General features: G+C 42.8%; 1 protein-coding gene across 1 annotated transcript in view; it reads left to right on the top strand.

Moving 5' to 3' along the window:
• Positions 1 to 14,565, top strand: part of sema3aa (sema domain, immunoglobulin domain (Ig), short basic domain, secreted, (semaphorin) 3Aa) — a 33,137-nt gene extending 18,572 nt beyond the window's left edge. Inside the window, exons 4-17 of the mRNA XM_015959604.3 lie at positions 1,410 to 1,529; positions 2,148 to 2,238; positions 2,320 to 2,439; positions 4,401 to 4,543; positions 4,649 to 4,763; positions 4,856 to 4,925; positions 7,144 to 7,288; positions 7,372 to 7,591; positions 10,175 to 10,266; positions 10,368 to 10,409; positions 10,594 to 10,751; positions 12,667 to 12,734; positions 12,818 to 12,966; positions 13,618 to 14,565. Coding sequence (XP_015815090.1) covers positions 1,410 to 1,529; positions 2,148 to 2,238; positions 2,320 to 2,439; positions 4,401 to 4,543; positions 4,649 to 4,763; positions 4,856 to 4,925; positions 7,144 to 7,288; positions 7,372 to 7,591; positions 10,175 to 10,266; positions 10,368 to 10,409; positions 10,594 to 10,751; positions 12,667 to 12,734; positions 12,818 to 12,966; positions 13,618 to 14,334 — 2,250 coding nt within the window. The 3' untranslated portion in view covers positions 14,335 to 14,565. The remainder of the gene's footprint in view (positions 1 to 1,409; positions 1,530 to 2,147; positions 2,239 to 2,319; positions 2,440 to 4,400; positions 4,544 to 4,648; positions 4,764 to 4,855; positions 4,926 to 7,143; positions 7,289 to 7,371; positions 7,592 to 10,174; positions 10,267 to 10,367; positions 10,410 to 10,593; positions 10,752 to 12,666; positions 12,735 to 12,817; positions 12,967 to 13,617) is intronic.
• Positions 14,566 to 16,655: the final 2,090 nt, after the last annotated feature.

Genomic DNA, 16,655 nt, shown 5'->3' with positions numbered 1-16,655 from the left:
TGAAGAAGGGCTTTGAGAACTGGTGTTATATGCTGGGGGGGGGGGGTTGCCAGCACATCGCAGAACTTCGTTTCCATCCTTGTGTTTGCAGGTTTCAGCTCAGAATCTGAGAAATTGCCCCAGAGACATGCATGAATACATGAATGCTGCCAAAAACAAGTTTGAGGGTATTTTTCATGAGGAAATAAGATTGTCACATGATAAAAAAAAACTCCAAAAGTGGATTTTCCATGATATGGCTCCTTTAAACTATTAATTGTATTGCATTTTCATTGTATTTATTGTTAATGTTGGTTTGGATGTAAAACGTTAACACAAACGGTTAAATGTGTGTTAAGAAGCTGAGAAAAAAACAAGTAAAATAGGCTGGATGTAAAATTCATGTACTCACCTCCTTGGCTTTTTTTCATTATGAAAGCACATGAATTTTGTGGGCTTTAACTAATCAGCGAAAGGTTATAAAGTTGTGCTAATTTTATATATTTCTGAGGAGGCTAACATCCAAGGAAACCGTCTATGTTGAACCCTCCTAAAACCACAAATTGACATATTTCCTGGTCGTTTTTTGCGTAAGATTCATGAAAACCGTGAAACAAACTAGCAAACTCTGTAAGCTAGCCAGCTGTCCTCTCCAGCTTCAAACTCAGTGAGTGGTTTTGTTTTTACATTCAGCTCTAAAACAAACTAAATCATTTCATTTGCCAGAATGTCAAACTTTCCCCTTAAGCAAATTACCGAGGAAGAGAAACAGTCAGCGCTGAAACAACAGTGCCTGCCCCTTTGAATAATAACAGAAAAGTCTACGCTGTGGAAAAAAAAACTTGGCAGTTTGTGATCTCAGTGTTAATTTATGCAGCCCTGGAAAATGTCATTGCTCCAACCGGATGCCCTGTGTTCATTTTTGTCTCTCACAAGAGGACATCATCACATCATCAGAGTGAAACGTTAGCAGGCTTCAAAGGCTGAACAGATACTAAAAGAAATGAAGAGAAAGAAACTATTTTATGGGATGTGTGCTGAGTTTTCAAATCCCTTTGCAGAAATGTACCTCTTTGCCAGGTGGACCCTCAGCGTTTTTATAATTGAGCTAACCCGAGCTTAATCTCTTAAACACATGTGCCTAAATCTCCTCCTTAGGCTGCTAATGACCCTCCTACATTAACTAATGTTGTTTATTAGCGCTCTAATTTACAGTCTCACACCACTGGGACTGCTGAGATGTGGTTGGGAGCCAACCCAAATAACCCTCGGTAAATTCAAGCATATGGATCACTAACAGATTTGCCTGATTGGATTTCCACATGGAATTTCCTTAAAAGAGTATTTTCTTTTAGTCTTTATTGAGTCTGTATTTCTGGACAAATCAAAATCCTGGAGTTTCATGTTTCTTTTCATGTTTCTTTTCGTAGAAAGAATGTTCTAACTTCATCCGAGTCCTTCAACCATACAACCAGACCCATTTGTACATCTGTGGCACGGGAGCCTTCCACCCCATCTGTGCTTATCTGGAAATGGGCAAGAGGGCCGAGGTAATGTGTTTGGGTACTTTAAGATTCCCAAACATGCAGTTTACTGCATGTCCTTTTTTAACTGTCTTGACATTTGACGGCAAATGTCTTGGAAAAGTCCAGTTCTCTTTTCACTGATGAATGATTTATTTTATGTGAATAAATGGGGAAGATGGGTCAACACTTGGTTGAATTACAGTTGTTGGATGTTCAGCAACCTCTCGCCTACACAAAGGTTCAATCAGTCACCTTGATAGAAGTCTGCAGGTTAATCAATGTACCAGCATGCATTCTGCAGACCAACAACAGGGAGATCAGTGTTTCTGTTTAGTGGTCAGCACCTGCATAAGCTTTAGTTACTCATATGTTTTCGTATCTTACTCTACGGATACATCTCTCTCTCTGCTGAGCTGTTGCAGAAACTGTTGCTGACCCACGGCAGAACAACCCAACAGGGAGATAAAAAAAGACATTACTCATTGCTCGTGTCAGGCTGAATTAGTTTTGCATCTCAGCTCAAAATAGCTCGCTATAACAAGAATAAACCGTAACTCGAAACACGACTATAAATGTACTTTTAACCAGGCGTAATGCGGCTTTCATTGGCCTCCTGTTGAACTTTGACCCTTTCCTCCGTAGGACAATGTTTTCCGACTGGCCTCACTATTTGAGAACGGCCGCGGCAAAAGCCCCTATGACCCTAAAATGCTCTCTGCGTCCCTTCTGATTGGTGAGTTTGGTTTTATTAACTCTACAACACATCCATTTTAGAGTTGGTCGCTCATGTTTGACTAAAATGCCTTGCCTGCAGATGGAGAGCTGTATTCTGGAACATCTGCTGATTTCATGGGAAGGGATTTTGCCATTTTTCGTACGCTCGGGGATCATCACCCAATCAGAACCGAACAGCATGATTCAAGATGGCTGAACGGTAAAATGATTTTTTTTCATAATCAAAAAGTACTTTATATTTGTATAGAGTAACAAACAAAGTAGTAAAATTGCTGATGGCTGTCTCACTTTTTTGTTTAGTTTTGTTTTGTGCATCATCAACCTTCAAAAAATCCATCAGACTTCAGTAAAGTTGGATATCTTTGTTTAATTTAAACCAGTTTCTTTAGGTAAAATTGGCTTTTATTAGAGAAAAAGAAGCGGCACGGTCTGGCTTTCCGGCCAACCAGAAAGCATTAAGTTCCCCCCTAAGCCTCGAGTCTCCAATCATTTCCATTCATGCGCAGACATCAGATATCAGAGTGCATTCACAAATTCGCAGGATTTTCCTGTGCTGGTAAGATTAGAGCTGCAGTGAGGGTTATTGACTGGTTCAGTCTGCCTGGCTATCTTTCCGCACCACGGAGGACTTAGGGAGCCACAAAAGGTCGGTTTGAACCATTCCCTCCAGCCGTGCCATCCCCTTTTCCCCCTCTTTCCCACAGAACTAATCCACTCTCAGCTGTTTTCCTGTTGCGGAGTCAAATTCCTTCCAGCTCTTCTCAGCCATCCACCCAACTGCACTCAAACAGCATCAGAATCACAAACACTGGTCTTGGTGGTGCTGATTACTTTGACGTATTAATGAGAGACTTTTAAAGGGGAGAAATCTTTGCTGAAGCATTAATCCCCATTAATCTTTCACCTTGTTCAAACAAATGCGCCGAGGGTTGTGGCCATTCAGGTTTACAGATTCCAGAGCTGTCTTCACAAAGAGGGGATTGTAATTGCATGGATTAGTGGGGTGGGGATATTCTATTGAGCCTTTACCAACAAGGTTACATGGTACTCAAATGTAACAAGAGAGATGCTTGGAATGAATCTGCAATAGCAGATTATTCTTAAAGGATTTAGGGTCAAATAGTAGTTTCAGGGGTTTGATGCATTCATGCATCTTTCCATGTTTAATACCCTCTCACTCACACTGATGATGGATTAAAAATCCTCTGAATGAAGTGTTCTTTTGTTGGGCATGCAAGGTAACGACTCAAGTGACCTCAGTGGTTGGCAACGCGAGCAGCGACCTGTGCAGATGAATTTACGGACCTGAGGATTTAACGGCACATATTCACCATATAAAGCCATGTGTGAGGTGCACATGATTCCTTCCAGGAGGTCTTGCACCAGCACGACGCTTATAAATCTGCTTCCCACTTTGGCCACACTCTCCTTTTTCACAGCTACTCTATATCCTAAACAGCCACAGAGGTGTAACATGGCACTGGTTGTTTCTTCCCAGTTAAACCCCGAGCTTTCAGGCACAGGCTCCTTTTACTCATAATGACGCCTCAGTGACTCCGGCCACTTCTCAGCTTTGATTTCCCCTCAAACGTATCGTCGTGATAAATGTATTAAAGTTTTACCCGGGAAAATCAGATCCATGTGTGTTGGCGAGGAAGTGGTGAAGAGACGGGGTTATGTGGGCACTCGTTTGCGGTTGAACCAGATACGCGGTGTAAAGTGCTCGGCTGTTATCGCCGACCGCTGAATGGCGAAAACGGTGACAGGGATTGGTTTTCAAAGTGTGCTATGGCGGTGAAATGATTTTTTTCCCCCAGATGGAGCAAAATTGCCTGTATTTTTCCACAATAATAAAATTATATCTAAAGTTACTTCATGTTATTTGTTAACAGGTAGTTTGGCCCACCTAACCTCAGCAAATTTCCCTAACTTGGTTTGATGGGTTGTATCATGTAATTGTTTTTAGTATTTTTCATTCCAGGACATTTTAGTAACCCAGACACAGATTCAAGGTTCCTTGTGCCAGATGTAGCAATCAGACTCAAAACAAAACTGAGCCCACTTCATCTCTAACTAAAGTCTAAAGTGTAAAGTTCTTCTCTTTAAAAGCTTGACTGCATTTTTCTGCTTTGTTCTTTCTTTTATTTGTTTGTCTTTTAGATCCTAGATTTGTAAGCGTGCACTTGATCCCTGAAAGTGACAACCCTGAAGACGACAAGCTCTTCCTGTTTTTCAAAGAGAATGCCATGGATGGAGAACACACTGGGAAAGCCACCATTGCCAGGATAGGACAACTGTGTAAGGTAACATCACACACAAACCAAAACCAATGTAAACATGACTCAGACTGAGGATCAGAAGTATACCTAAAGGTGAAAGGTCATGGGAATCCATTGATGTTGTTGCAGAATGACATGGGAGGCCACAGGAGCCTGGTGAACAAGTGGACCACTTTCCTGAAGGCCCGACTCATCTGTTCCGTCCCTGGGGTCAATGGCATTGACACACACTTTGATGAACTACGTAAGTGTGTGTTCTTTATTTTCATTTAGGAAAAACGTCCCAACATTCCTTCTCTGAAATGCTTTTCACCCGTTATTGTCTTTGATTTCCAGAGGACGTGTTTCTCATGAGCTCCAAGGACCCAAAGAATCCAGTCATTTATGCTGTGTTCACCACATCCAGGTACACCATCCTGTTCACATTTGTTCTTTATGACCTTCAGACTGTGCATGAAGGGGATCCGATTCTCAAATCGCGTGACAGAAGCTGGTCGTGTCGCTTTTGTTTGGTCAGTTTGTAGTCAGGAGATCAGAAGAAGTTGATATACGATCTATTTAAGAGAGGCGGCTCTCCTGGAAGAGCTCATTTTAAAAATTACAAGCTCCTTGTCTGCTTTCATGAATTCATTCTTTACACAAACATTATTTAATCCCTTTCAGTTTAGTTTCCAGAGCGTTTTCAACAACAACGGAGGCATTTGAGTCACCGGGCGAGCCTTCTTAAAATTCCCAGACAGCGCTCCTGTAATCCACTTACAGGTGTCCTGCGGTTGCTTTCCCTTCCCTCCCTACATCTCAGATTGGGCTCTGTTTTTATCTGGTTCCCCCATTCCTCGCTACCTGTCCCCCATTTCATTGAAACCTTGGCAAGCCTTGTGGGGAAATCAGATTACCGAGCAGGAGGGAGCGAGAGAAACATGATAGTCACTTAGCAGAAATGGACGTTCCTTCCCCCTCGTGCCAACGCCCCAGTCATGAATGGTGTTTTCAGAGCCCGGGTGTGGCTCTAGTAAAGCATGTGGAGAGGTGAAGGCATGGGGAAGGGCAGATAAGTGAGCTGAAATGGCACAGATGGTGGCACTTATCGGGATGGTGGTGAATTTGCATATCCAATACGGGGGGGGGGGGGGGGGGTGCTCAGGCTCACTGCTGTGTGTGAAGTGCTTTGAAAAGAGGACAAGCACATCCCCATCAATCACGGCTAATGATAAGAGCAGCTGAATGGAACAGTGGTGTAAGCGGACACGTACAGACCGGTGCCTGGGATCACCGGACCCGTTTGGCTTCCTGCTGTTCTCAAACCCAGAGATCTGTGTGCATTGGCGGGCATCCACCTGCATGTGTCCTGCACACAAACACACACACACACGCACACACACACTTGCACTTTAAAATTCAATTATGGGGCATTGAGGAATTAGAGAGGTTTAATTGGTTTTCTAAGTGGCCGGTTTTCTGAGATGAATAGAACTGAGATTCAGAGGAACCAGCTTTTAATATCTCTGCTTAATGAGGCACATAGAAGCTGCCACTGACAGATCAATGTTCGATTGTGCTCCGAATCTTGGGTTTGTGCGTTATTTTTTCTTTCCTAGGAGTGAGCTCACACAGTCCTCTTCCTATATGCACAAACACATTATCGCCCTTCTTCCTAAGCTCAGATATTGGAGTGTCTTTTCTTGCCCCTGGAGTTAATTGAATTTCTCTGTAATTAACATTTTCAAATGCTAATCCATTCATCTTCCATGCTTTGGTGAATACCATCGGCTGTGTGTGTGCCAGCCACATCCCTAATTAGTCTCATACAACTTCCCATTGCAGTCAGCGAGACAAAGGACATCTTGAATCTTCCTGAAACATTTGGCTTCATGAATGTGCAAAAAGGATTTGCTGCATAAAACAAAATGTGTCTTCTGTCAAAAGGGGATTCTTAGAAAGTCAACAAATAAGCTTCAGACCATTTCTGGACACTTCTGTACAAGTGTAGAAAAATCTTGTAGTAAACGGACTGAAAGGTTTTTGGACTTGGTGGTGTGAACATATTACAACCAGCAAGGTCACTTTGTCGAGTTCTGTACAACATTTTGTTAAAAAGTGGTTTGAATCCCTAGGATTCTCAGTCATCACCGTTGCCTGTTTGACCCTGAACAAAGTGTAAATTTGAACGAGACAAAATCCCCCTTTTTTTGCCACACATTTGTTCAACCTTGTCTATTTGAGTCTTGTTTGAATTGCAAAAGTAAAAATCCTTCCATCTGGCTCAAGCAAAGGCTCACAAAAATATTGGAAAGGATTTCAAGAACGCTCTAAACCAGGTCTTCTGTTTTGTTGGTGGCGTGCCCAAATTCCTGTCTGTTCTCAAGAGGCTGGAAGCAATCAGGGAGAAGTTCCAATCTGTCATTCCTGTACTTAGGTAATGACAGCCTTGCTCCCTGCTGTCTTTGTGTGATGAAGGGTCATTTTGTTGTCTTTCCTCAGGATTTCACTTGCTCCTAATCCCTGTCTTGTGACCGATCATTTATGAATTCCCCGTTTGTTTTAGCCCATTCTTTATTCCACCTCCCTTGTTCTCTTGATCCTCACATTTTTCTTCTCGCCTTTTCTTTGTTTTTCTTCCACAGTAACATATTTAAAGGCTCAGCCGTTTGTATGTATAATATGGCAGACATCAGGAGGGTTTTCCTGGGCCCCTATGCCCACAGGGATGGACCTAACTACCAGTGGGTACCATTCCAAGGGAGGGTGCCCTACCCTCGCCCTGGCACTGTAAGTTAGTTAGCTAATGTTAGTCACAGATGCTCCAAAATAGGATTTGCTAAGCTTTTCTATCATTTCACCTTCTATTCCAGTGCCCCAGCAAGACCTTTGGAGGTTTTGACTCTACCAAAGACCTTCCTGATGATGTCATCACCTTTGCCAGGGGCCACCCTGCCATGTACAACCCAGTGCACCCAATCGGGGGACGACCTATCATGGTCCGAACAGATGCAGACTACCAGTTCTCCCAGCTGGTGGTGGACAGAGTGGAGGCCGAGGATGGGCAGTACGATGTCATGTTTATTGGCACAGGTATGCTCATTCCTCCTGGAAGGTGAACTAATAAAAGCTGTGTAATACTTAAATGCAATAAGGTACTAATACATGGCATGTAAACTGGCAAGAGAAAAAGTAAATGAACTGGGATACATGTCATTATCCCACCCCACTCCCAAATGGGATGATAAACATAAAAGAGATATTATGAGCTAAACCGTGTTTTGTTTTGTTTGTTATTCATGAAGGATTGTTCTCAGGTTTGTGCTTTTTTATGTTTTCTTCTGGCACCAGAAGACACGAACACAGAACCCCAGTCCTGGGCTCACTGCATTGCATTCCTGTTTATTTTACGTTTTGTTTTTAACCCTCTGGAGGCAGGCATTGCAGATTTGCAACGTTAAAACCTACCTACCTGGTTACTCCACATACGTATTTCATGCGCGTTTTTTTTTTAACTCAGACGTTCCCCTGAAGGACTTGTTTTTCGTCCTTTAATCAAAACTTATTTTCAGCCTGAGAGGGTTAAATCCTTGCACGGTACATCTCTCTCCTACATCTTCGAGCAGCTGACTCCCCACGTTCCAACCAGAACCTTGCGTTCTAGCTCCCAGGCCCTGTTACCATTCCAAGATCTCGCCAAGACCCGTGGTGACAAAGCCTTCCCTGTAGCCTGACCAAAATCAAGGAATAGCCTGCCCTTGCATATAAGGACCGCTCATAGTCTTGAGCATTTTAAATCTTTGTTGAAAACACATCTTTTTAACCCAACTTTTAATATGAGTTGACTCAGCATTAGAGTTTTCTTTTAGGTAGGTTTTAGCTCATTGTTCTTACTATTGTGTCTCTTGTTTGTATTTTAACCACATGTTTAGTCCTTCACTGTTTTTGTTTGTGTTTGGTTGTGCGCCACTTTGAGGCAGTGTGAATTGCTAAAAACGTTCAATAGAAATAAACGTTGACCTTTAGTTTGTTACACCAGTAAAACAGTCAGAGTACGTGGATTTGTTTTAAAGGGTGGAACTGGTCTCTACGTTTTAATTACGTGAGTTCAATCAGCAAGAATCTATAGAACGTTTTGCAATCTGAATGTAAAACCTTTAATCAATACCAGTGTTGGGAGTAACGAGGTACAAAAGTAATTAATTACTGTAATGCATTGCTTTTTGCTGTAATGTGGCAATGTAAGGCTTTACAGGGAAAGAAAATGGTAATATTTACTTGGTACAATTGTCAGCAACGCCGTAATTACAACGCATTTTTAAAGCCAGAATCAAGATGTGGGTTTCCTAAAAATTCAAATTGTGGGAAGCCTGAAAAAAGATCCAGTATCCACATATATGACGTCATTTATGGACTCAGCTTTGCAGGCATTCTATGAGCAGAGAAGACGCAGCAGTAATGGCTCAAATTCTCCAGCTGCGTCCTGCGCGCGGCCGCTGTTATATTCACAAAATCGCTCCACCAAAACAAAGTAATTCGTTTGCGATTGTTTATATCAGCCCATATTCTCTGGTACTTCATGTACTTTTCAGCTGAGTTCATAATCTGTGCCCCGGTGATTTCAAGTCAGTGCTGCTGGTTCGGTAGATCCCTTTGGCTGATTAGTTAGAAAGTAGGAAATCTAGGAAACAGTTTTTCTGGAAGACGGAGAAAACATGCAGCATGCAGGAAGGTTAGAGAGAGAAAGGGCAGGAAATTATTCAAATAAAATCAAGAAAACAAAACAAAGTGCTTGAAAAGAAAAAAAAAGTGGGTAGATTTATCCCCAATACTGACTGTGCTGACAACAACCTCTCTCTAAATGTGGAGAAGACCAAGGAGATTGTTGTGGACTTCAGGAGAGCACACACTCAGCATGCTCCTCTGACCATCGACGGTGTGTCTGTGGAGAGAGTGAGCAGCACCAAGTTCCTGGGTGTGCACATTACAGAGGATCTCTCCTGGACGAACAACACCATAGCATTGGCTAGGAAATCACAGCAGCGTCTCTTCTTCCTCCGCAAACTAAGAAGAGCAAGAGCACCAGCCCCCATCCTGTACACTTTCTACAGAGGCACCATCGAGAGCATCCTGTCGTGCAGCATCACTGTGTGGTTCGGAGCCTGCAACAATTCCTGCCATAAAACCCTCCAATGTATAGTGAGAGCAGCAGAGAAGATCATTGGGGTCTCTCTCCCCTCCCTACCAGACATTTACAGCACCCGCCTCACAAAAAAGGCCCTTCGCATTGCGGCTGATCCCACTCACCCAATGCAAAGCCTCTTGGAGCTGCTGCCGTCAGGGAGGAGACTGCGGAGTCTCAAGGCCAGGACCAACAGACTGAAGGACAGCTTTATCCATCAGGCAGTTAGGAAGCTAAACTCCATCCCCGCTCTCCCCCCTCTCCTCTCTTTTCCGCCACAGTCTCTCTGAACTTGGTTACTCTTTTTATACTAAATGTTTATTTTCTATCTAGCGAGAGTTTGAGAGTAACATAATTTCATTTCTCTATGCCCTGTACATGTGGCAGAATTGACAATAAAACTGACTTTGACTTTGACAGTTTTGAAGTAACTTGCCCAACACTGATCAATACAGACTGGAATGATAAACGTGTATCTGTTTGCTCTTTCTCAGATGTAGGAACTGTTCTAAAAGTGGTAACCATCCCCAGAGAAAGCTGGCATGACTTGGAGGAGGTTGTGTTGGAGGAGATGACTGTCTTTAGAGTACGTTATTTAAAACTGATCTGTAATTTACGAAGCAACTCAATAAAAATACACATTTTGTTAAAAGGTTTGGGTCTAAAGTTCTTGTATGTTTTGAACAGGAGCCTACTACCATTACTGCCATGGAGCTGTCCACTAAGCAGGTAAAAGCTTGTGTTCACACATTATAAATAATCCAAAAAGTCCAAGTGAAACAAAGACGTAAGCAGTTGATGGTCTGTAACCAACACCAGACATCCACAACAAAGAACCCCCAACCACCCTTTTTGAGTAAATTTCCAGCTGAGCCACAATTTTATGTCCTTTCTTCTCTTTTCACTCCCACAGCAACAGCTGTACCTTGGATCAGCTCTGGGTGTATCGCAGATGTCTTTGCATCGTTGTGAGGTGTATGGGAAAGCCTGTGCCGAGTGCTGCCTGGCCAGAGACCCTTATTGCGCCTGGGATGGTGCAGAGTGCTCAAGATACTTTCCTACAGCCAAGAGGTAGGAGCTTGGACACATTCAACAATCATCTGGAAGCTTTATTTATCCTCTGAGGGTTTGCTGAGCATGCATGGCTCTTTTCAGCAACATCCTGCCTTTGTAACATAAGTAATATATGTATTCACACCTGGGAGCTATCAGTACACCTCTGTTCTGCTGTTGCACTTGGCTTTGAAACCTTTGGTTTGAGTTTAGTAGCAAGAAAAGCGTCTTCAGCGCCAGGTCTCCACTGGTCTATCAGCAAATATGTAGTGCATATACAAAAGATAAGGGAGCGAAAAAGAAAAGCACATACGACACAAGTCAAACTAGCTAAATATGGAAATAATCAGAAAATCTTTTAGTGATCAAATACTCACATGTGCATGGAAAATGGCTCAGCGCCTTGTCTGGTTGTAATGCCTCGTGAATGCGCTTTATAAATAAAATTGGATTGGATTGGATTGGATTGGAAAAATTCCAAGAAATACATTCCGGCGACCTGGTTAGTGCTCCTGACAGGTAGCCTGGCAAGCCAGACTAAATAAATGTATTATTTAGTCTGGCCACGCTCCATTGACGGCTCTCGGTTGTGAGGCGGGTTCTACCGTTGTCTTTCAAACGATCTCCGCATTCCACTGGACAATGAATGTGACATACTCTTGTTTCACTCTGTTGCATCATCCCACCCACCAGGCATATAGAGTGCCCTGATTGGCCCATAAAGCGGATAAAGCTCTGTGATTTGTTCACTAAGCAGATAGAGCACTATGATTGGCCCACCATTATGGACCAATTAAAGCTCGTTATGTGTTTGAAACCCCTCTAGAGAGCTGTGATTGGCCAGCCAGAGTCCTGGTAGGAGCTGCGGAGGTTCCAATGGAGCGTGCCTAGACCAAACTTTGCAAAGCAAGAATTTGGTCTAGTTCACTAGGCTACCTGACAGCAGCAGTTTTGAGACACTCATCCTACAGGCAGCTCACACACACACACACACACACACACACACACGCACACACGCACACACACACGCACACACACACACACACACACACACACACACACACACACAAACACACACACACACTGGGTCACACAAGCTCACATACACTAAATTACAACCAACAGAAGCAGTCTGGCCATTTCACACTGCAGCCAGGAGGTATGAACACCCTCAATTCACCCTCTGCTGCAACCAGCAGCTTTGAGCTGACCACTTCAGCTCTCAAATGCACACAGAACAACTTCACTGAGAACTTCCTTACATTGACCAAAAGGTTAACAAGGGCTTGCCTCGGCTCTTCCCTGCATGAACCAGACAGTGAGCCCCTCACATGCTCCGACGGAAAAAAAAAAAAAAAACTGGAATGTCAACTCAAGTAATTGAAAGATAACACGAGCGTGCGTCTGACTGCTATATCCAACTGTTTGTCTCTGTTGTCCTTCCGTCCAGCTATATCATTTTTCAGCTCACCCCATTTTACAATTACATCACATGTCGGCCTGTCAACAGTTTTGAACCATGACAGATAGGAGCAGAGGGAACGTTTGCAGCTAGTCAGTAAAACCAGACTAGGGAAATGCCTTGCTGTCATAGTAAAACAGCCAAATGACATAGTGGAATTTCATCTAGAGGGTGAACAGCACGGCTGCTTTCACAAGGCATTTCAAGATCAAATAGTTCTGAATGTGTTTCATAATAACGGCTCATTGAGCAGCAATGGAGCATGACTTTTTACTCCTCTGCACATTTTTGTTCTTATATTTTTCTGGGATATTTTTATATTTTTATTCCTGCATGTTATTAATAGGTGGGGTGAAAATAAATGCTTATTTTCTGTGGTGTTGGCCAACATTGCCCTCTGGTGTTTGGAATTAAGCAGCACAAAAAAAATACAACTCTCCCCCCCCCCCCCCCCCCCCCCCCCAATAACAGGAGAACCAGGCGACAAGACATCAGAAATGGGGATCCTCTCTCTCAGTGCTCAGACCTTCAGCATCACGGTAAATAACACTCATTCATGCATCATTCCTCTGTGTTCTTCACGTGCCTGAATCCCTTCATCTCCTTGTCCTGGTTTGGTCAGATGACGCAGATGGATTTGGAGGCAGCGTGGAGGATAGGAACGTGTTTGGTGTGGAGAACAGCAGCATGTTTCTGGAGTGTAGCCCCAAGTCTCAGAGAGCGCTCATCTACTGGCAGCTGCAGAAGCCCAACGATGATCGGAAGCAGGAGGTCTGTGTTTAGGTTCGAAGGAGTAAAGTTAATGGAATGTGTCCATTAGGTTTGCAATTTCAATGAGTTATCAAAGAGCAATGGTGTAAATTATGGCTACATTTTAATTAAATTTTTCTTTTTTACCATTTTTCTGCAGAAAAGAATAGAAAGTTTGACTCCTGTGTGACTTTAATCAGCAACCTTATGGGACTGAAAGGATAGAAACCTTTGGGTGTGGATGTTTAGATTCACTTTTGACCCTAGGATGTAGCCAATTATGTGTATTTTTTTTTATTCTTTTTTTTTTTTTTGAAGAATCTGCACTCTGACTGTTTATCTAGCTGGCCTTCAGCCGTCCCAGGAATCAGTGGGAATGAGAAATAGGATACAGGAAGTGGAGCTTAGCAGCAGATCCGTATATCTTTTGGCTTATCTGAAACAAACACAGCAGTTTTTAGGGTTCATCTTAAAGATTTTAATGCTAGATTAGAAATGCTGTTTCAATTGGTTCTCGAAGGGATTTTCATAAGCATGGGTTTTATTGGCTTAAAACAATTCTTTCCGAGATTTCTTGTTGTAAAAGTTACGCTGAAATGTAGCTTTTTATTTATTTTTTTACTAGAAAAATAGTATTGTTTTTCATTCATTGTTATTGTTTGCGTGCCCCAGATCAAGATGGATGACAGAGTGGTGCGTACAGACCAGGGTCTGCTGATCCGCAGCCTGGCTCAGACTGACACAGGAATCTACCACTGCCAGGCGGTCGAACACGGCTTCATTCAGCCTCTACTGCGACTCAACCTGCAGGTCATCCCCACCAACAAGCTGGGTGACATTTTGCCTGGATTTCCCGGTACAGGAGGGGCTATGGGCCACTCGGCTAAGCACAGGGTGTGGTACCGAGATTTCCTGTCTCTCTTAGACCATCCTGAGCTGAACAGTGTGGAGGAATTTTGTGACAGAGTTTGGAAGAAAGAGCGCAAACAGAAAAAGGCAAAAGCTCCCAACGGCAATGGTCAGGGTGGTGCTGCCAAGTCTGTGCTACGGCCTAAATCTTCAGCTCCAACTGCTCAGAAGCAGCAAGCTAATCCACCACACGGCAGACCATGGCCACAGAGTGGAGCTCCAAAAACAGAAGATCCAACACGGAGTCTGAATTCCCCCAAAAGTCGACAAAATCTGGGGGTGTTAAACGGTCAGGCCATTAAAAGCAACCAGAAGACTCAAACAGCACAAAAGGGGCAGAGTGGCCTGGTTGGTTCGCAGGTGGTCGGGGCGTCTCGGGCGAGCAGCCAGCATGCAGCCAAGTGGAAACGGATGCAGGAAAATAAGAAGGGACGCAACAGGAGGACCCATGAGCTTCAAAGACCACCGCGCAGTGTCTGAGGACAGAACAGACTGCTGAGATGCACGCATTCAGCCCGATCTACACACATTACAAGCACAATGGCACGCATCTACATGAACACGTTGTATAAGTTGTGACCTCAACAAAACCATCTCACACTTTTGTCAACTATATCTGCAAGAAAGTATGTGAACCGCAACAAATAAAGCCTCATTCAAGGACAAACGTTTTAGAAAGACGAGCAGAGGACTTAAAGACTGGATTGTTTACTGTAAATGTGTGAGGAAACGGCTGACCCCCAGACAGTTTCAACCTCCTGTACATAAGCTATGAAAAATGAGACCAGGACAGAAACATGTGGAGTGGACAGTGGCAAGTCCGCGGAGTTTCTCTGCAATCTGCTGCAGCTTCTGACCTGAGCATGTGGACTCACGTACGTGGAAATTTATTAAAACTCTTATAATGAATAACTTTTAAAAAGAGGAAAGATCAGCTGGTCTTTCATGACAGACAACAGCACCCCTGAAGGTGGAAAGAGAAGGGTTCATCTCAACATGTGCACAACTTTCCCCATTTGTTTTGAGACAAATGAAAGAAATAAAGAATAAATAAATCATGCAAAGATACTCCAATGTGCAGACCGAGTGCTCCATCATGACCTTCTCTGCTGCAGCTGGGAAAGCATTGTGCATGTTGTCAGTGTTTCACAAAGCTAATTATTTTTTTTACATCCTAACTATATCAAAAACAGTGTTTTTTTATTTTATTTACTTTACTTTCCAACCCTATGTTTATGTTTTGAGGGCGAAGTTTCACACCAGCCTTCCCTGTGCATAATCCCTTCTGCTCCCAACATCTTCAGAGTAACTTATTATGTTGAGACTGTATTTCTGCCACTGGGCCACAAATCCCAGTGAAAGGCTATGGTAAAAATACAGTCTGAGATGAGGCTGTCAATTTTTGTGTACATATATACAGCAAACCAAAATCTCTGTGTATATACAGTACAAATACAGTACAAGAGCACCACTTGAATATTATTTATTGTTCGTTGTTTTGTGAAAGGGTTGCATTTATTTTTGATATTTTGGTATATTATGCTCATCAGTCTATTGGAGAAACAACAGCAACAAAATCACATTAACAGACCGACTGTTTAAAATTTTGGGATTCCAATAATCACATTTTTGACAACGATAAGCACAATTTTGTCTTTCATTTTGTCCGCCTTCCCCCTCCAGATCTTGCTAACATGTCTTCATTTCACCAAGTAGCTAATATGTGTGTGAAATAATTCTCCAAACTGGTAAAAAAAAAAAAGAAGAAAAAAATGCATTAGCTGTGAATCTCTGTATGAAATAGTGGAGAATAATTTTAAATCTAGTCTGAGGAGAAGACATGGTATACTGCATGTGAATGCTACCTACGGTAAGTGCATCTTTTCTATTGTCTTTTAAGTGTTTTTTGTGTGAGAGGTTAAGATTCCCTTAATTAAAACTGTGTGAATTACTTTTTTGTCTTTTTGCCAAAACCGCTATATTGATATTCTGGCCAAAGCTGTTTTAGATCCAAGCTCCTTAAATCTTTCATTCAAAGATGCCCCCCCCCCCCCCCCCCCAACACTTGATATGAGTAAAGTGTCAAAGCAATAAAGTGCACAGTATTCTGTACCAACTCCCACAGCTCTCTCTCTCTCTCTGTCTCTCTCTCTCTCTCTCTCTCTCTCTCTCTCTGTCTCTCTCTCTCTCTCTCTCTCTCTCTCTCTCTCTCTCTCTCTCCCTCTCTCTCCCTCTCTCTCTCCCTCTCTCTCTGTCTCTCTCTCTCTCTGTCTCTCTCTCTCTCTCTCTCTCTCTCTCTCCCTCTCTCTCCCTCTCTCTCTCCCTCTCTCTCCCTCTCTCTCTCTCAGAGTTCCAAACAGGATGTAGTTGAGAGTTGCTGCTGCTGTACCACATCTTTCTGGCATGCATTCGGTTGTCTAAATAAACATCTCCGTTACAATGAAGTTTCTGCTATTTTTTTAATGAAAGACAAAAGCAAAATTGCTTAACACTATTTCTTTGATGGCAGATGTTTCGCTAGTTGTGTTGCTCAAGGCTTGGAAAACTTTAACTCCTTTAAGACGTGCATATGGACAGTCATGCAAAATATGACAATTTTGCATTAAAATGCCTACAAGCCAGATTCGCACACTTGCTTTTGGAATACTAGTAAAACAATTATCATAAACGTAGCCCTAAACCTCGTGGTAAGCATTGCCCACAAAAGTTGGAGCTTCAGTTTAATGTTTACCAATGCCAACTAAATGCGGCAGCCATCTTGAATGGGTTTGATGCCAATTATTCACTTTTAATAAATAACA

Source organism: Nothobranchius furzeri, chromosome 1 (assembly GCF_043380555.1).
Source record: "Nothobranchius furzeri strain GRZ-AD chromosome 1, NfurGRZ-RIMD1, whole genome shotgun sequence".
In the NCBI taxonomy this organism is placed as follows: Eukaryota; Metazoa; Chordata; class Actinopteri; order Cyprinodontiformes; family Nothobranchiidae; genus Nothobranchius; species Nothobranchius furzeri.
Note: the sequence above shows the minus strand (reverse complement) of the source record. Positions and strands in the feature narration are given on the sequence as shown.